Source organism: Phyllobates terribilis, unplaced genomic scaffold (genome assembly GCF_046119375.1).
Source record: "Phyllobates terribilis strain yellow unplaced genomic scaffold, ASM4611937v1 Scaffold_11__3_contigs__length_659146591, whole genome shotgun sequence".
NCBI lineage: Eukaryota > Metazoa > Chordata > Amphibia > Anura > Dendrobatidae > Phyllobates > Phyllobates terribilis.
In genome coordinates this window covers 343,808,544-343,827,410 of record NW_027362771.1, presented here as the reverse complement: position 1 = coordinate 343,827,410, position 18,867 = coordinate 343,808,544, and the positions used below count along the sequence as shown (strand labels likewise).

The following is an 18,867-nucleotide window of genomic DNA, read 5'->3' as shown; positions in this document are numbered from 1 at the left end:
GATCACTACAAGTTAAATTCTGCTGTCAGATAGTGACGGCGTTTTCTCAATGTTTTACCAGCCGCAGACAGAGCTAGTTCTGGTCTCTACTGTTAGTTACTGTGCTGCTTGTAAAACACATTCTGGACCGGGTGTATGTGGAGCAGGGCCACTCCAGAAGAGGTTAGTGGTATTCCATCTTAACGGGAGTTTGTCACCCCCAAAACACATTTTAAATGGCCTTTGATAGTGCTCGCTTCCCAGAATGAGCACTGACTGCCCAGCGTGTGTGCTGCTACTCTCGTTCTCTCCCAACTCCTTTCCTCTAACGCTGCACCTAGAACACCCGGAAGTGCAGTGAGCAGCATCACAAGAAGGGAAACAGAGGAAAACGCGCGTCGCCGCACAACGCCGGCAGCATTTACAGTACTCCCTCTGGGAAGCAAGCACTGTCAGTCAGAAGCCCCCAATGTGCAAATGAGCCATAACTGTGCACTGAGGCCTCCTCATTTGCATAAGAATTTAAAATTATTTTTGAAAGTGAATGTCTCTCCAGCACTATGTAACCCATTAATAATGCACTTTTGGGGGGGACAATCTTTTTATAAATTATCACCTATCCATTGGATATTTAATAACTGTTAGATTTGTGTGGGTCCTACAGTTTAGGAACCCACTGATCACCAAAACTGTCCCTCGCATTAACCCACCCACTAGACTGAAACTAGGGAGAGTTAAAAGCAGTGTAAGTAGTGGATGAAGATAGCCAAGTACTGAGATGGAAATGCATGACCAAAGCACTTTGATATTTGTAATTTCTTTTTAAATGAAAGATGTTTATTGAATTTTACAAATGTAATTACTATGAAGACTAATTTTATTAATTCCCGTAATAAAAAAAAAATTGGATCTGGTTGGATTCTTTGAAAATTGGTTCATTGACTTGGGCTCTGGTTTATTTTTTGGGGTTGGGTAAAGCAGATTTGTACTTTTTTTTTTTTTTTTTTTTTTTTTAAATATCAGACTTGGCCTAAGCACAGTCTTTCTGTAGCATGTCTGCGCCAATTTTAATGGTTAACTATTTTAGTCCAAAGAAATTAATAGGTGTAGTTCCTTTCAGTTAACAATAATGCTGATGTGCTACAAAAATTGTGTGTAGCCCTGGCCTGATATTTAAGCCTGCCATTGAACTGTTTGTAGAAGATTCTTTATATGCCATCTTATTATTGTTCGAGAGGTTGTTTGATTCCCTTTCATAGTTTTGTTGAATGCTTATTTAGTGGGATGCAAGTGGCATTATGGCACTAGCGGCATGTAATATACCACCCTCTAAGGTGCGAAACACACACGGTCCTCCCTTTTGATGTTCTATTGTCAGCCCTGTTCACCTAATATAGAAGGGAAGGTATATAGCCTCGTTTAAAGTCTAATCCCATAAGCTGACTCAATGATTTTGCTCAATAAATGAGGATCGCTGACTGGAGTTTTGTAGGGATTGCTGGATAATTAAGGTAAAGATTGGTCAAAGAAATCAGCATGGGTGTGTCGAGGTTAAGATGCATGGCTTCCAGATCCTGCAGATTAAACTAGTCACCTAATTTACAGCCCATAAACCTATACGCACGTTTTGTTTTTGGTTTGTTCTCCCCTAAACGTTTTATCTAGGTTAGTACTGATTCTTTATGGTAGCACTCAAGTAAATATAGAAAGGGGCAGATTAGTTTTCATATGCTTGCCCACTAATGTGGTGGTCATACATTGTCATATGTACATGTTCTATGTCCATGGATAAGTAAAGGAAGCGAATACCTTCTCACTTCCATCAGTCACCATTATTAGTATTGTGGAATGGATTTGTGTTCTCAGTAGTGTGACTTGTGATCCAAAGAGCCATATACACTGAGGCCATACAGTTGCCTTATATAGTAGCCACGTGGGCAACTCAATGTACGGATGTGTGGACATGATGGAATATGCGAAAGAAAAAACTCCTTATGTTTCCATATGAGGCCTTCAGCGCTGTAGTAGATGCCAAGTACCCCATTAGAAACCCTCTCTGCATACAAAACCATAATGATGTTATGCACATAACTCCTTAGCCTTCATGGATTTGCCAACCTCATTATTTCAATTGTAGGGAATCAAAGGATAAAAACCTGTACTCCCTTTTCTTGATTAAATCATACTTGCTTTAAAAGTAAAACCATTTTGTTCCAAGGGTCGTGCTAGAGAGACTCGTAAGACGCTGAGCGATGTAATATAAGATCGGTAGCCGGCAGGGTGCAGCCTTTTGTTCACACTGGAATTCCCATCCGGATAGGGAATGTAGGGAGTGATTTTATTTCCCCATTTCCTTCAGGCAGTAAACAAGCACTGAAATTTGGTCCAGCTATCCCAGCCCCCATCGCTCTTTACTGGGCTAATAAAATTGTTTGTTAATGCCTGAAGGGAAGTGACTGGTGAGCGCTGAACAAAATGTTTAGTAGACACAGCAGTCCATTGACTGGCACTAGAGCTGAAAGAGGATTAGTAGCTGCAATTTAAAGCTGATCCCTTCTCAAGTCTGGCGGCATTGCTGTGATATAATGGGAACCCTAATTGAACAACTCTTAACTGTTTTCTATAGGACTATCTCCTGATGTCTTTTGTGTAATCACTCTTTCCAGTTACTGTGGTTTTTTTCTGCTTATCTGTTATCAAATAAATTATAATTTGCTTAATCTCTAAGAACAAGTATATTTCATGATCTTTATACAGAACCCAATGCCCTGCCTTACTTCAGGTCACCTGACACAAACTTCTAGCCTCATATGTACATATGAAACTGTATACCCTGGTCAGGAGACCTGCAGTCAGCCTGAGTATTGCGGTCTGTATATGGACTGTGAAATACGCCCGGGAACGTAGCCTTAGGGCTCATGCAGACAACTGTATTTTCGGTCTAAGTGTGATTTAACAAAACTTCGGATTGCTCTTGCACCAATAGTTATTCTATGGGGCTGTGCACAAGCTTAATATTTTTTTTCCCTTTGACAGTCTGTACGAGGGAAAATAATGCAGCATGCAAGTTTTGCATCTGATATTCACATTGCACTAGGCCTTGCAAGTCAATTAGTCTGTGGACAACATTGGACTGCACTTGGATGACATCTGAGTGCAGTATGATTTTCATGGACTGACAGAATGGAGAGGATGGATACATTTTTATTTATTTATTTTTTTTTTTGCCCCATCTTCTCATCTGAGATAATCGGTTCACACACTGAGCAGAGTGTGATTAGCCTTATTGGCTGATTTTCTCGGATGAGAGAAAACACGGTGGCGTGACCCTGGCCTTATTTTGATAGTATTCATTGTTTACCTGTCCCAGAATGTTGGCAAAAAAAAATCCACTTTTCCAAGAACAAAAAAAAGTTGGCCAAAAATAGTTTTTAAGAGTGGTCACACTGGTTTTTGGAAAACTCTTTTTTTCATAATTTATTTTTTTTTAAACCAAATCCATAATGGGTTCAAAAGAAAGTTGATATATAAAGGAAGGACTTGTGCGCCTTCCTCCAGCTTGCCTAAAACAACTGCATCAAGAACTGCGGTGGAACGCTTAACAAATTTTCTGTAGAAAAAATGCTGCTTTCACATCTTAGCTGTAAGTCAATAGGAAAATATTAAACTCCACACTTGCATTGTAGTTTTTACTGTTCCAGTTTTCTTTTTCTTTTTTTGCGTTGTGTGGCCAGAGGTTTTTTTTCTTTCTATATCAATAGCAGCATGGTGTAGGTGAGGCCATTGTTTGGCAGTTTGTGGCGTTTTTCTCCCATAGATCTCCATTGTTTGTTGTTTCCTGCTTGTTGAAAATAGAACAAATGTTAAGGTACGTTGTGTGTTTTTAGGTTTTGTTTGTTCATGCATTACCAATCTTGTGATTCTAAGGTTACATTCACACAGGGCGTTTTTGCATCCTTTACTTCCACATGAAAAACACAGGTGATGGCAGAAAATGCACTGTGTACATTAGGAATTTTTATGCGTTTTTGTCTTTCATTTGAATGGATGAAAAATGCTTAAGGAATTGATATGCTGCAAATTTACAAATGCAAAGAAAAAATTTAAAAATTTCTTGGAATACACGGGCTTCATTTTTGTCGCTGTCATATCCCCGCTTAGATCTGTTAGATCGGTGAAAAAATAAAGGAAATCCTTTTTATTTTTGTTAGTAATTCAGTGAGGTCATTAAAAGGGAAACTAACGTACATTTAAAAATCTGCTCCACATTCTGTAACAAATTTATTTTTATATATTGGACATAGCCTTTTTTTCCCAGTACCTTCAAAGTGAATGAGCTTTCAGAAATCTCATGCACGTGCTGTTTTATATTTTTCTTGCATATTTGAATCATCAAAGCGTTTTTTCAAATCTGCCGCATGTCCATTCTTTCTGCCTTTTTGAAGCGTTTTTCACCTCAAATAGTTGAAAAAATGCACATAAAAATGTCCTGCCAACACTGTTTTTTGGTGCACAAAAATCTGCAAATACTCCAGTGTGTGCACATAGCCTAAGGCAAAGTTCCCTCGATGATAATTTGGTGCGTTTTTGACACTTTGCTTATTACAGTTCCAGCAAAGTGAATTGGTTTTACAGAAATCTCATTCCCACTGTTTTCTTTTTTTTATGCAGCGTAAACGCTTTGAAATCTATAACGTGCCAATTTATTTTGCAGTAAATTATACATTTTATTTCTAGATTTTCCCCCTTAGACTTGAATGGAATGAGGAAAATCCGCAGGTAAAAAAAAGCACTTTCATTTAGTGCGTTTCCGCAAAGAAAAAGCACTAAAAACATGTTACTAGCACATGACTTTGGCTATGTTCACACCAAAGTTTTATTCACTAAGAAACGCTTTGAAAACACAGCAAAATATGCCGTTGTATTTGTTGCAGCGTTTTTCACTTTCTCATTGCTTTCTATTGGTAATAAAATGCTGCAAAAACGCAGAGAGAATTGACATGCTGCAGTTTTCAAATTCAGTCAGGAAAAGCAAATGTGTGCATGAGATTTCTGAAATAGCATAGCTTTTGTTGGTACTGTTAAAAAAAAAAAAAATAAATAATAATTACAAAAATTTGGAATCCATGATTAGGGTATGTTGTCCCAAAAGGCACTAAGGACATAAAGAAACAAAAAATAACCACATAGGCCAGGACTGAAATCATGACTATTTGATTTAAGAATTATTAAAGCTTTATTCGGTACACAATATTAAAAACATACAAAAAATCCCAACAGACAAATTGGTGGGTGAGCCACTGTAGGAAACCTGATGGTTAAAAAAAAGGCCCAACCATAGGACATGTATGTACAAAGTAAGCAATAAGAAGCATATAAAGTATATACTGGTGATTAACATAAAGTCAGTCTATAACCATATAATAGAGGTTAGAAAGCAAGGCATAGTATATCCCACAGACAAAGACACAGATAATTAAAGTAAAACCAACATATAAGTAATAAGGCGCTTACCCACCGAACATTCGATGCACCTTTCACAAATGCTTTTTTTTTTACCCCCTGATGAAGCATTTGTGAAACACGTGTCGAGTGTTTGGTGGTTGAGCTCCTTATTACTCATTATTTTTGTTTCTACAACCTCCATTATTTTATGGTTATTGTCTTGGTGACTTGATGTTAATCACCGATGTATACTTTATATGGTTCTTATTGCTTACTTAGTATGTACATGTCCTATTGTTGTGCCTTTTTTTTACTACACTATCAGGGATCTTACAGTGGCTCACTCACCAGCTTATCTGTATGTTGGGATATTTTGTACCTAATAAAGCTTTAATTTTTAGATCAAATATTGTCATGTCAGTCCTGGCACATGTGATTTTTTTGGTTTCAAAGTATATTTTTAGCAAAGCTAAGGCAGGAAGTAGCCAAGAAAAAACAGTTTTACTTAAAACATGATATACCAAAACTAGATTAAAAAAAAAATGCAATTAACCTAATCTAGCTAATTGATGCAGAAAATCTGCTACATCAAAAGCTCACTAAATACGAGTTAAAACATAGCCTAAAGAAGCCAGAAGTTATTGGGTAACTGCTACATTAGTGATGCTCATCTTTTGTGTGTGTGTTCCTCATAGGCTTTATTTCACAACTCTTCATTGTTTGGATGCTGAATTTAAATTGTTTTCCCTTCCTATTGTCAGGAGAACACTGCTTGGTCTGAACATGGGGATGGACATAGCAGAGAAGCATCTCGGGATTTTGCAAAGGTAATATTGCTAATAAGATGCAGTTAAGGCCTCCATAGACATTAGAAGTCTGAAGGGTATGGAAATCTACAGACTGTTCCCAGACAACGTGGAGAGATGGATCTTACTTAAGGGCAGCACGGTGGCTCAGTGGTTAGCACTCTTGAAGCGCTGGGGTCCTGGTTTCATATCCCACCAAGGACAACGTCTGCAAGGAGTTTGTATGTTTTCCCCGCGTTTGCGTGGGTTTCCTCCGGGTTCTTTTGTTTTCCTCCCACGCTCCAAGGCATACTGTTGAGGAATTTAGATTGAGCCCCAATGGGGACAGTGCCGATAATGTCTGTAAAGCGCTGTGGAATTAATAGCGCTAAATAAGTGGGTGAAATAAATAAAATTGTTTTCCAGTGGCCGATCCTTTTGCTCTCCAGGAGATGAACCTCGGCCACAGGAGTCCGGCAGTAGCTTTCTGAGAGTAAGCACTGTAGTACTCAATTGAGTGTTCCTGTAGAAGGACTCTGGTGAGATCACTGTTGGCTGAATGATCAATTAGCTGACATCTGCCTATTGTATATGGCGAGTTTTATTAAAGGGGTTTGCTAAAACATGGCTTTGTTCTTCCAAAAAACAACGGCACACCAGTGTGGTGTTGTAACCAAGCTGTTTTCCAAAATTAGCCATGTTTTTCTAGTTTTGACTCCCCTTAATTTTTTTAGAAAAGTAATTTTGCATCAGTTTTAGCTGTTTAGTTTCTAATTCGGAGCTTGGTATGTGAGACGTTTGCTGATTTATGCTTTTACCTTACAGCTTTATGAGCTCGACAGTGATCCTAAACGGAAAGAATTTCTCGATGATCTCTTTGTCTTCATGCAAAAGAAAGGTGAGCTAATAGCAGCTGCTGTCATTGTTCTCCTTTTCTCTAAAGTGTTTCGTTAGTGTTTTTCGCTGGGTTTTTTTCGGCATTTTTTTATGCAACCAGATGTTACTTTTAATGGTTCATTGCATTATGGCAAAGTATATATAGCATTTTTGAACAGTTGGGCGGCCTTGTTTTTGGCGTTTTTCTCTGCTCAGAACAAAGAATGCTGTAGGTACAAAGTTTATACCGCTCTTCATATAGGCTTCCAAAGTGCTACTAGAAAAAAAAGCTGTTAAACATTATTTTTTAGATCCTTTTGGCAGCAGTTTAACTGGGGAAATCCAAAGAATTGGACATTTGAATTCAAACTACATGATTATAGCAGCATTGTCTATCAGCGCTGGGGTCCTGGGTTCACAAAGGAGAACATTTGCATGGAGTTTGTATGTTCTCCCAGTGTTTGCGTGTTTCCTTCCGTACACCAAAGACATACTCGTAGGGAATTTAGACTGTGAGCCCAAATAGGGACAGTGATAAATAATGTCAGTAAAGCGCTGCAGAATGTGCTGGCACTTTATAATCTAGCATAAATAATATTATCAGGGAAGTCGGGAGGCCTCCATACATAATAGAAGGTCAACCTGTCCTGCGGCAAGTATAGACCCAAGGTGTTCAAAATAAATAAATTAAAAAAATTGAAAGTGTCCTATTGCAGCATTTGAAGGTAAAAAAAAAAACAGGGAGGAGGGGGGATTCTCTTTAGTTTGCAACTGAACACTAGTGCATGCTGCAATATATACATTTATTTTTCTCTCTCTCCCTCACACAGACGATTGTAAAATGACTCATGTGAACTAGCTGAGTGGTTGCAATTAGGCCAGGTTCACATATGCATGTTTTGGATCATTATTCACTGACTAGTTGTGAGTTTCTTGACCTGAACTTTACAACCTCCTACACCATATATGAAACTATCGTGTTCAGATCAGGAGATCCATGGCCAGTCCGTGCATTGTGGGCGGAGTACAGACTACAAAACACGGGTGTGTTACACTGGTCTTTGTGAGTGTTCTGATTGGTTGCAGTCCTTTTTGCACGTGGTTGTAAAAAACGATATTCTAAACTGGTCGTTACTCTTTCCTGACAATAACGATTGGCCTGTATAATGAGCACCATGCACTATGGGTTCATTAATACGATGAATGATGCGATCGTTAATCACAACTAGCAAACATTGTCAGGCAAGTGTTTATACAGGAGAAGAATCGTGAATGAAATGTTTGCATAGTGATGGTTACATAAAACCTGGTGCTCTATGATCACACAGACAAATCTGAAGTGTAGCTGTGCTCAACATTCAAGTCCCATCAGTGATACTGCGGTAATTATTTCTAATGCAAGAATTCATACAGTGTTGTACAAAGAAAATGTTCTTGAATTAGCGATATGATATTTGATTTCACGGTTTTATATGAACAGTAGCATTTGCAATAACGATGAATGATATAACCCATATGTTCTCGTTCTAATGCTCCAACTACTGCTGAACAATAGTCTACTGCATTACACAATTTTCAAAAGATGAACGAGAATTTTTTCACTTGCATAAATGATTTAATGAACAAGTGTTTATGGACAGATTCTTCAGTCTCTCACCCATTCACATTGCACAATTATTGTGAGCGATGGGTTGTTACCATTAGAATCTGCAGGATTATCCGACAGTATAAATGGGCCTTCAAATGGTTCCTTTTCAGTAAATATGTCCCTAACTGCAGGTTATTATAAAGAAACAAACCACACTGCACTCGCTTTCCACCGCTGAGCCATTGCCGCGGTTCCTGGTGTCTGGCATTGGCAGCAAAGGTGATTAAATAAAATTATTATTATGTAGCGCCAACATATTCCGCAGCATTTAGCAATTAAGCGGTGACCTATACAGACAATAAAGTCAATACAAGGTAAGACAGTTTAAACAGTTACAGGAGGAGTGAGGGTCCTGCTCGCAAGCTTACAGTCTATAAGGAAATAGGGGGGAGACACAGTAGGTGAAAAGTGCTTATTTCAGGTCCAGCCATTATAATAAATGGGGGTTTTCATATAAAGCTGCATGATTCGGTCATCAGGCAGTATTTTTAAGTGTAGTTATCGTATGCATGGAGGGTATAGAGACACATGAATAGAAAGGAGCAGATTCTGAATAATATTTAGAAGCAGGGAACAGGGAAGAGTTAGGTTAGTGATTTGAGGTGATAGGCTTGTTTAAAGCATGCTTAAAAATGTGGGGGCTAGGTATTAGTTTGATTTTCTGGGGTAGTACATTCCAGAGAACTGGCACAGCACAAGAGAAGTCTTGGAGACGGAGGTGTGAGTTTCAGATTATGGAGGATGTTATTCTTAGGTCAATTGCAGAACGGAGGGCACGTGTAGGGTAATACAGAGATGAAGGAGGAGATATAGGGTGGTGCAGAACTGTGGAGAGCTTTGTTGGTGAGAGTGATGAGTTTATATTGTATTCTGTAGCGAATGGGCAACCAATGTAATGACTGGCACAGGATGGAGGCATCCGTGTAGCGGCAGGATAAGCATATGACCCTGGCTGCTGCATTCGGGACGGATTGAAGAGGAGAAAGTTTGGTTAGAGGGAGACTGATCAGTATAGAGTTGAGTAGTCCAGACGAGAATGAATAAGAGCGACAGTAAGAGTTTTAGCAGTTTCAAAGGTGAGAAGATCTGATTCTGGAGATGTTTTGAAGATGCAGGTGACAAGAGCGATTGGATGTAGGGAATAAAGCAAAGTTCTGTGTCAGTTATAACCCCAAGACAGCGGGCGTGCTGCTTGGGAGTTATCGTTGAACCCTCCAAGATAATTTCAATATTAGATCGGTTAGTAGAGGAAGGAAACACAAGAAGTTCAGTTGTCACTTTAACAGAGTGGAAGCCAATCAGTGAGCTGAATGCTTTTGCCCGTGTAGACATAACACCTCCTTCAGAGGCGCTGAGCGCACTGATTTGCTGCCACAATGTCGACTTTATTTTAGCTCCGCAGTCAATGCCAGACCTCGAGAGCATCGACTGGGACATTAATTTACTGAAAAGGAACAACCCCTTTTTTGACACCATGCCTAGATTACTTGGTGTTGGGGCAGTATTGTCTACCTGTCACTTGATAACACTTTCAGTATTTGCACTATATGACTTCATTTGTGATATGCTTGTTGGTGTTCGCTGTATACTAAGGCCGTTGTCTGTATTGTGTTGCTTGATCTAATGCCAGTAGATCATTGGCACATTTGTAATGGCTGACTCTTGGCCTCAAGATCAGCAGCTCTCAGGATCTGTATCCTATATATAATGCTGAGTAAAGAGCTTAAGCAGTATAGCCCTGATTTTATAGAAGTTATGCAACTGCCAAATTCACGCTGTCATTCTCTGTTTCATTAATTCTTTGTTGGTAAATCGTGATACATTTTTCTTCCTTTTTTTAATGCTATGTTCACATTCTGTAATAACATGGTTGAACCTGTCTGATTTTGGAAAATGTTCTCTGAAAATGGACTCCTCTTTTTTAGATGTTTATTGACCTCTAATTTAGTTGGTTGCCCATTCTGCTACTACTGCTTCCCCCTGCCTCCTGAACAGAGCTTGAAATCTGATAAGCCTTGAAGGACCTGTCACTATCATTTATTGAGGAAGCTGTTTGTGCTTGGGGGAGGGGAGATGCCATATGAAGCCAGCAGGGTTTGGTGAGTTAAAGATAGGGGGTGGAATCTGTCATTTGGATGTGATTAATGAACCCATTAGCTCCTGTTGGGTGTGATATGCATCTAAGCTTTGATTTCCTTCCCGGAAATTGAAAAAGGTATATTGTAAAACACTGAGTCAGTGCAATGATGTAGCTAGTGAAGTTCACCACATATACTAATCCTCTAGGTATTATTATACCATTATATGACCAACCATAAAGTATGGAGGAAGTTATTGTGAGGGCTGATCAGAACTGGGGGTGTTGGAACAAAATGCTAATCATTATTTTTGCCATTTGCATTTTATTCTAGGGCATATATTTTAAATGACACTCGCCCATTTTAAGGTTTCGTTTTTTTTCCAGTTCAAATTGATATCAGAATGAACAAATTTCAGGATGGGAATCAAGCAATTTGTAGGTTGTTCACAGGCCGTATTCACGCAATCAGTGGTAACAGTTTTTCAGTGATTAGGATAAATTCTCATTTGTTCACATGTGATGGTTTTTTTTAGTTTTTTTTTTTTTTCCCCTCTGCGTTTTTCAGGAGGATTACATGTGATCCGTCTACAGGACATGTTAAGTTAGTTTCATTCACCAAAGACATTGCAAATATGCAGCAGAATGGTTATGTTGCATTTTTGAAGTATTTCATTACTTTCAGTGGGTAAAAAATGCTGAAAGAATTGACACGCAGCAGATTTTTATAAATGAATTTGAGCACAGCAGCATTCAGGAAAAAAAAAAACTATGTGCAAATTTCTGAAATCTCATTGCTTTTACAGGTACTGTAAAACAAAACATCTTTTCTGTCCGAAAAACGCTGAAAAAACACTGTGTGAACATACCCTAAACCTCTGTTGATCTATAGTGCGTCTGTCTGGCATCTTTCTTTTACTTAACAGAGCCATAGATATCTGATGGTAAAGAACCATCTCAATGCGAAGGTGGCCCTCATTTGGTCAGGCTCTGGTCAGGTCGCTTGTATGTGTGCTTGCGTCACCCAGAGACGCTCGCTTTCCCACTTGCATGCAGCTTCAGCATGTCGGACATCACTTTTTGGACGACCCTGTTTTCTCCAGATTTGGAAAGTTGTCTGCTTTTCTGCCCACTTCTAACAATGTGGAATTTTATCTCCTTAAAGTAAAAGATCAGTCTATTGAAATTACAAGTGATTCCTGTCTGATATCACAAGGGATCCCATAACGGAGACAACATGTAAAGCCCTTGTTTGTCTGATTGTCCTGGCAGTGGTGAGAGCTAATGCAATGCTCTCACAGTCCATTTTATTTTTTGCCTATAGTTAAGTTGAGTAATGTATTAAATCCTGTCTTCACCGCTTCCTATATCATGTCTAAATGGACGGTGTAGAGTACCAGGCTAGATATTCCTAGTGACGCCAACCCACAGCTGTGATTGTCACACAGCCTCCCCTCCCCCACAGGCCTCAGGTCTGGAAATAATGAGGGACAGAACAGACATAAGGGAGTCCATCAATCCCTCCCCCAACCCTCCATCTTTACTGCAGGAATGACTCGCTACCACCTCAATGATTGATGACTGTCACAGGACACTCCCCATGATTAGTGTCACACGGGTCACATAGGTCCATTACACAAGGGACTTCTGGGGACCGGGAGAATGTGATAGTTACAGATAGTAATAAAATGAAGCTGGAGTGATCTCTGTGACAGATGTCAGTATGCATATTTAAAGATGGAAATGCTCAGAACAGACACGGGGGTTTAGCATCTGCTTTTCATGTACAAAGCCGGGACATTGGCTGCCATCTATTCACTAACACTATCGGGTGTCTGACTCAGCAAGTCACATTATCTAAGATACCTCATATGCTATAAAACTTTGTGTACGCAGCAATACACACTTGTGTAGGACTGGCCAGCTTTTATAGGAAAAGATGAGCAGCGCCCCTGTGCCGCCTGTCATTTCCTTATAATAAAGTCTGACACTCTGCTTATCAAGTATAATTGACAAATATTTGTGATATTGTGTAATATTATGGATAAAATGTAAACTAAGCACTGCTTTCCATGTCGCTGATACGTGGTGTAACTAATGCTTTCAGCCTATAGCGGTAAGCATTTAGTCATTTTGCACATTAGACTTTATTAACTGTTTTTCCTTTTCCTTTGGTTGAACCAGGCACCCCTATCAGTCGTATTCCCATTATGGCCAAGCAGTTGCTGGACCTGTATATGCTGTACAAGCTCGTGACTGAGAAGGGAGGCCTTGTCGAGGTCATCAATAAGAAAATCTGGAGAGAGATCACAAAGGGACTGAACTTACCAACCTCCATTACCAGTGCGGCCTTCACCCTGCGTACACAGTGAGTGCCATGATACGCATCTGTCGATCAGCACAGCAAACATATGCACAAATAGGGCGCACGACGGATACATATTATGTGCTTTTTACCATCAAGAAGCTGCCAATATATTTCACTTCTTAACGGTCAATGACATACATTTTCATCATAGGATGGATGAAAATGTATGAATAAGGAAAGTATGAATCCAGCTCTGGAGCGGAGACCACTTCATATCAGGCAGAAGATGACGTTTTTTTCAGGCAGGCAGAAACCACTTGCGGAAATGCGGTTTTGTGTTTTTTTTTTTTTTAATGTTTCCTAGAGTGTTTTGGTAACATTTTTCTTTGCGTTTTCTACAAACTTTTTGAAAAAAAATATTTAGGGTTATTTTTAGCTGTTTTTAGTGTGTTTTTTTTCAGATATTTTTTGAAAGCTATTGTAATTTAAAAAAAACTGAAGAAAAATGCTCAAAAAAGTCACGTCGGTGTCTTCTGGTCATATATTTTTTATTTTTTTTAGCCGTCCCATTTTCTGAATATATGCAAAGCAAGTTGTTTGTGCATAAAAATGTATATGAAGATCGTGTCAAGCATTTTCTGAGCATTCATTCAAATGTCTGGGGTAAAATAAATAAACCTGTGAGCATGCTCTAGCTCCAATCATTGCAGCATTTAAATGGCAGTGATGTATGCGATATGTATACTCCTGGGCAGAAGCAGTGTCAATACACTTGTATGGAGGGAGGCACGCCCGCTAGACTGCTTCTGCCCAGGATTATGTATATCGCATACATTACCACCATTCCTGGCTCAGAAAGCGGCGATTCCCTGCCGCGCACAGTGCATGCGCTAGGGGGATTCATAAGTCTGCAGTCACACAGACTGTAGACTTTTTATTTTAGACCGGTCAACCCCTTTTAATACCTTGAGTATCGCATAAGAGTTTTGGGAGAGAGTGCTACTGTTAATAGGCCACTGCTATAAATCGCAGTGGATTTCTGGTATATCATTTTAAAAATTAATTGGAAATGGCTTTATTATTAATGACTGTACAAAATCGTGCAGCCACTGACAATGAATAATGATTCAGCGGAACATCACTGCGACTTTTAGGAAGCAAAAGTGTCAATTATTTCTACAGATGTCCAAATAATCAGAAGTAATGTCCATATCCAATATCTGCACAGTGAGATGCGGAGGAGGATCGTTCTTCACATGGTGCATTCATTCTATTTTGTCAGATACATGAAGTACCTTTATCTCTATGAGTGTGAGAAGAAATCACTCAGCTCTCCAGCAGAGTTGCAAGCTGCAATAGATGGGAACCGAAGAGAAGGCAGACGTCCCAGCTATGGCACTACCTCTTTTAACTACTCCCCTACTCCAGCAGGACCCACTGCTCTCTTGGGAGCTCAGAAACTTCCTGTGCCCATCCTTGGCGTGCACCCAACAACACGCATGTCACCAGTTACTCCATTGAAGAAAGGTCAGTGCTGCAGGGAGATATACTCTGCAAATCTTACCTGTGTTCTTTCGATAATTCTTGCACGGAGTGTTACAGTTCAGTATCAACTCACATTTGTCACTTTTTTTTTTTTTCTTTCAAGTTGAATCCAATTTTATGCTCAATAGACGGTATATACAAAGACACAAAGTGGATCGCCGAACTAAAATGCATTTCCTCATTTCTGTTGTAAATGCAGAACTAGAGTTTTAAGGGCTTGTCCACGACTCGGACACTGTTTCCCCCTTATAAAATAACACACCTTTGGAGCCCGCACTCTTCCAGCAGTGTCAGCATTGGCTGTCCTGGGGCTTGTGTGACATAATCTTTACGTCTAATCTTCAGCCGCTTCACTTTCTCCTGCTTGTACAATTCAGACATCCGGAGGAAGTGAGAGCAGCCGCAGCTCTGACTTCCTCCGGATGTAAGTTATGTTCGAAGTTGGGTGACAGTGAAGCTGGCATTGCTTAGATGCAGGGATCGTGTGATATAATGTCACGCAAGCCCTGGAAGACCCAGAGCCAACATTGCTGGAACAGTGCAGGCACCGAAGGTGAGTATAGCTGTTATTATTTTACAATGGGGAAACGTAATGATTGAGGAGGGATTGTCCGAATAGTGATGTTAGTGATGGTATGCAAGTGATTCCTTTTTTGCCGTTGCAACAAATATTGCATCAGAAGCACTGAAATACATCTCGCTTGTATCCTAAATTATCACAGCTTCCATACAGCTTTCATTCTTTATAGGCTTTAGGGTTATGTTCATATTGGGGCATTTCCACTGCTAACTTCTTGCAGAAAAATCCACACCTATAAATACCACTGCAGATTGTGAAAATAATGCAATTAAGCAGTCACTGTAATATACACTGTAATATTTGCAGCATAAATTGGCATGTGCCTGTGAATTCGCGCTGTGCATGTTCTCTGCAGCATTGCATAAGATTTCTTAACTCTCAGCACAACTCTAGTGCTGTAAATTGCAACTGATTTTCCATCTGGAGAGCTGCTTCGTTGGAGCCCCATGGGAGCGTACCCTTGCAGTGAAATACCCAATAAAAGTAATCAACTGAGTTTGTGTCCTTTGATCTTCTACACCACAATCTAGCTTGTTTATTCTGTGGTTGCATCACAATTCTTACTCTATGGACTCACAGGTTGGTATAGTGAGGATCAATAGGGTACAATTTAGAATAAACGGTTTTTTGCTGTATCTGTCCTGTACACAAGGAGAAACTGAATGCACATGGCCTAGTACATTGTCTCGAAATGAGGATCACCCCCCTTGACTTCTAGGTTAGTGATAGAAGTAATGATTAGCCTATAGACATATTTAACATCTTTGTCTATCCAAAATCAGGATTGGAGCATTTTGATCTTCATTTTTGTGTCCTCTTATTTTGTTCTCTGTAGTACGAGCAATATGAATCACACTTTGGCTGCATTATTGCAGATGTGGATATTTTATTCTGAAACACTGTCAAATTGCAGAGAAAATATACTTGGGTAAGCCATAAGCAGGTCCCCCTCCCTCCCCCGAAGCTTCACCCCACTCTTCTTGACTAATAGGTCTCTCCCTATGTCTATGCATAGGAAGAGACCTGTCTGTCCAGGGTATTGTGGCAGAGAAGAGCCGCCAGGGACCTACTATGACACAGAGGCCCCAATTCATCAAAGTTGTTACACCAGAAATCTGTTTGTGCAAAGCGCGGTTAAGCAAGGAGTTATCCTAACAGTGGTCAATGTGCCCACGTAGCGTTTTTTTTTTTTTAAGCGTTTTTACGGCTGCGAAAACGCTTCTAAAACCGTCTGCCATGCAAAGCAATGTGAATTCGGATGTGCTGTGCACATGATGCTCTAATTTGCGCGCCGAATTCGCATTGCGTTGCAAAACGCAGCATGACCATTTCTACCGCGATTACGCCGCAAATTCGCGGCCATTGAGGAACATTGAAACGCAGCAAACCCGCAGGTATATGTGGATTTGCTGCATTTCAATTAAATTCAATGGCCGTGAATTTGCAGCGTAATTGCGGTGCGTGTGGTACCCAGGATGAAGAGGAGACTACAACTCCTCTTCATCCCACCTACCACGCGGTGAAAAAAAGAAATAAAGTTAAAAATAAAAAAAAAAACTGTATACTCACTTCTCCGGTCTCCTCCCGTCCTCGTCCTCTCTCCTCGGCGTCCCGCGGTGTACTGCAGCTCCTGCCAGTACACCGCGGGACGCTGAGGAGAGAGGACGCGGCCGGGAGGAGACCGGAGAGGTGAGTATACAGGTTTTTTTTTAGTTTTAACTTTTTAATTCTTTTATACTAATAGATGCAGCATTTAAAGCATCTAAGTTGGTCACACAATATAAATCCATGCCGGTTGCATGGATTTATATTGTGTGACCAACTTGTCAAGCACTTTCCAAGTGATGCTAAAATCGCTTGGAAAAGTGCTTGAAAAAGAGCATGTAAAAACGCTGAAAAAACGCATGTAAATCTGCATCCTAGTTTCGGCTAACAATGGGCAGAGCCACGGGTGGGACAGGGCGCGGCAATGCCCACTCGTCTGATTCCTGACAAGCCGTGATGTACCTTAAGCCACAAATCTTACGTCTCTGCAGTAAGATTTGTGGAGAGGCACGTACCATTTTTAAGACTAACCGGATTAAGACCTGCACCTCCAAATGATTCAGATGCATCGGACTCCACAAGCCCCCTCATCTAGACTGGTGTGAACATCGCTGATCTGGATGAATCAAGGCCATAGTCTCTGGCCAGTTTTCTGAAGTGTTTTCTCTGAAACGCTGCTGCAAAACGCAATAACGCAGCCAGCCAGGGTCTGATCCATACTGCCCATAGTTCGGGCTGAAGTACGAGCAGCGTGAATCAGATTCTTATTAAGCCATTGTCCAGTTATACTCTAATAATACACAGGTAAATGTCAGAGGACTCTGTCTATTTTTAATGTAACCAACATGAATCAGGAACTATAGGTGTAAACCCTCAATCTAGCTTGTGAGGTTTTTTTTTGTAAGCTCCAGCTTTCGAGCTTAGTACATGATTGCTTTTTATCCTTTCCTTTAGTTCCCCCTACTGGTGATCAGGAGAACAGCATGGCCAAATTCTCGTTGCCTTACATAATAGCAAAGAATATGAAGGATGAGTTGGATATGAGTTGGAACATGGCTCTAGGGAACCCTTATCATGCTTTATTCTTATCAAGCAAGTTCCCTATTTATTTTTAACCCTACTGTATTTCACTAGCTCATGTGATTTTTAGCCACTTGTATTTAATAATTTTATATTTGTTAAATCATTTTTAAGCTATGGTGTGCACATTTCTATATATAATATATAAATATATGTTTTGTTGAATACTGATATACTGCATTACCTTATGTTTGGCTGCTATGGGGTGTATAATGTAAAATCACTAGGGATAAGCAGATGCATTGAGGTTTCCTGTAAAAAAAAAAAAAATTCTGTCACAAGTGAATAAAATGCGTTACAAAACGCTGTGATTTTGTGGGGAAAAACTACAATCTGACAGCACCCCTCTCATTGGCCTCCCTCTAGCAAAATTGTAACCATATGCTAAACGCTGTTTTATGATTGCTTAGGTCAGGCCACCAATCATCTCTTCCCATTGTTGCTTTTTTATCCCTATTCCTGCCCATACCATGTTAATGGTCCAGCCGGCACTCTTCTGGGCAAACACTGAAAGCTTTCAGCACCTGTACAGAGGAGACTGGAGCTGGGGTAATTGGTCACGTGGGTAAATCAGAAGTCCATTGCCATCCTGATTGCTATGTATGCATTAGGGCCACCAGACTGTGTTTACATTGCTGGTATTTGGGCTCCAAATGGAACAAAAGCTATGCAATGGAGGTTTTAGGAGGGTGATGACTGCAGTTTACATCAGAAAGGAGAATGGCTGAGTGATGATGTTTCTTAGGTGCAAGCAATGAATAATCAGTTTGGCTCTTTTGAGGGAGTTCAGTTTCCCTGCAATGAATCTAATAGCAGTGATGTAACTTGAAGCTTATGGGCCCCAATGTAAAATTCCCTTCGCGGCCTCTAACTATTATCGGTTTTTAATAGTATTTGTCTTTTCGTATGGGTCAAAGAGACCTTTTGGGCCGCATTGACTGCTGGGTCTGGGTGCAACTACAACCGCTGCACCCACTGATTCTAAACTTCCAGCAGGCC

The 18,867-nt window shown here is 40.1% G+C and overlaps 1 protein-coding gene across 2 annotated transcripts in view; it reads left to right on the top strand.

Moving 5' to 3' along the window:
* ARID3B (AT-rich interaction domain 3B) overlaps positions 1 to 18,867 on the top strand; it is a 51,184-nt gene that overhangs the window by 25,908 nt on the left and 6,409 nt on the right. The window contains exons 3-7 of one of the 2 annotated variants that reach the window (XM_073652827.1): positions 6,186 to 6,251; positions 7,035 to 7,107; positions 12,995 to 13,178; positions 14,401 to 14,645; positions 17,743 to 17,880. In XM_073652827.1, the coding sequence (XP_073508928.1) occupies positions 6,186 to 6,251; positions 7,035 to 7,107; positions 12,995 to 13,178; positions 14,401 to 14,645; positions 17,743 to 17,880 (706 nt within the window). The remainder of the gene's footprint in view (positions 1 to 6,185; positions 6,252 to 7,034; positions 7,108 to 12,994; positions 13,179 to 14,400; positions 14,646 to 17,742; positions 17,881 to 18,867) is intronic. The other variant, XM_073652828.1, reaches the window with a different exon arrangement.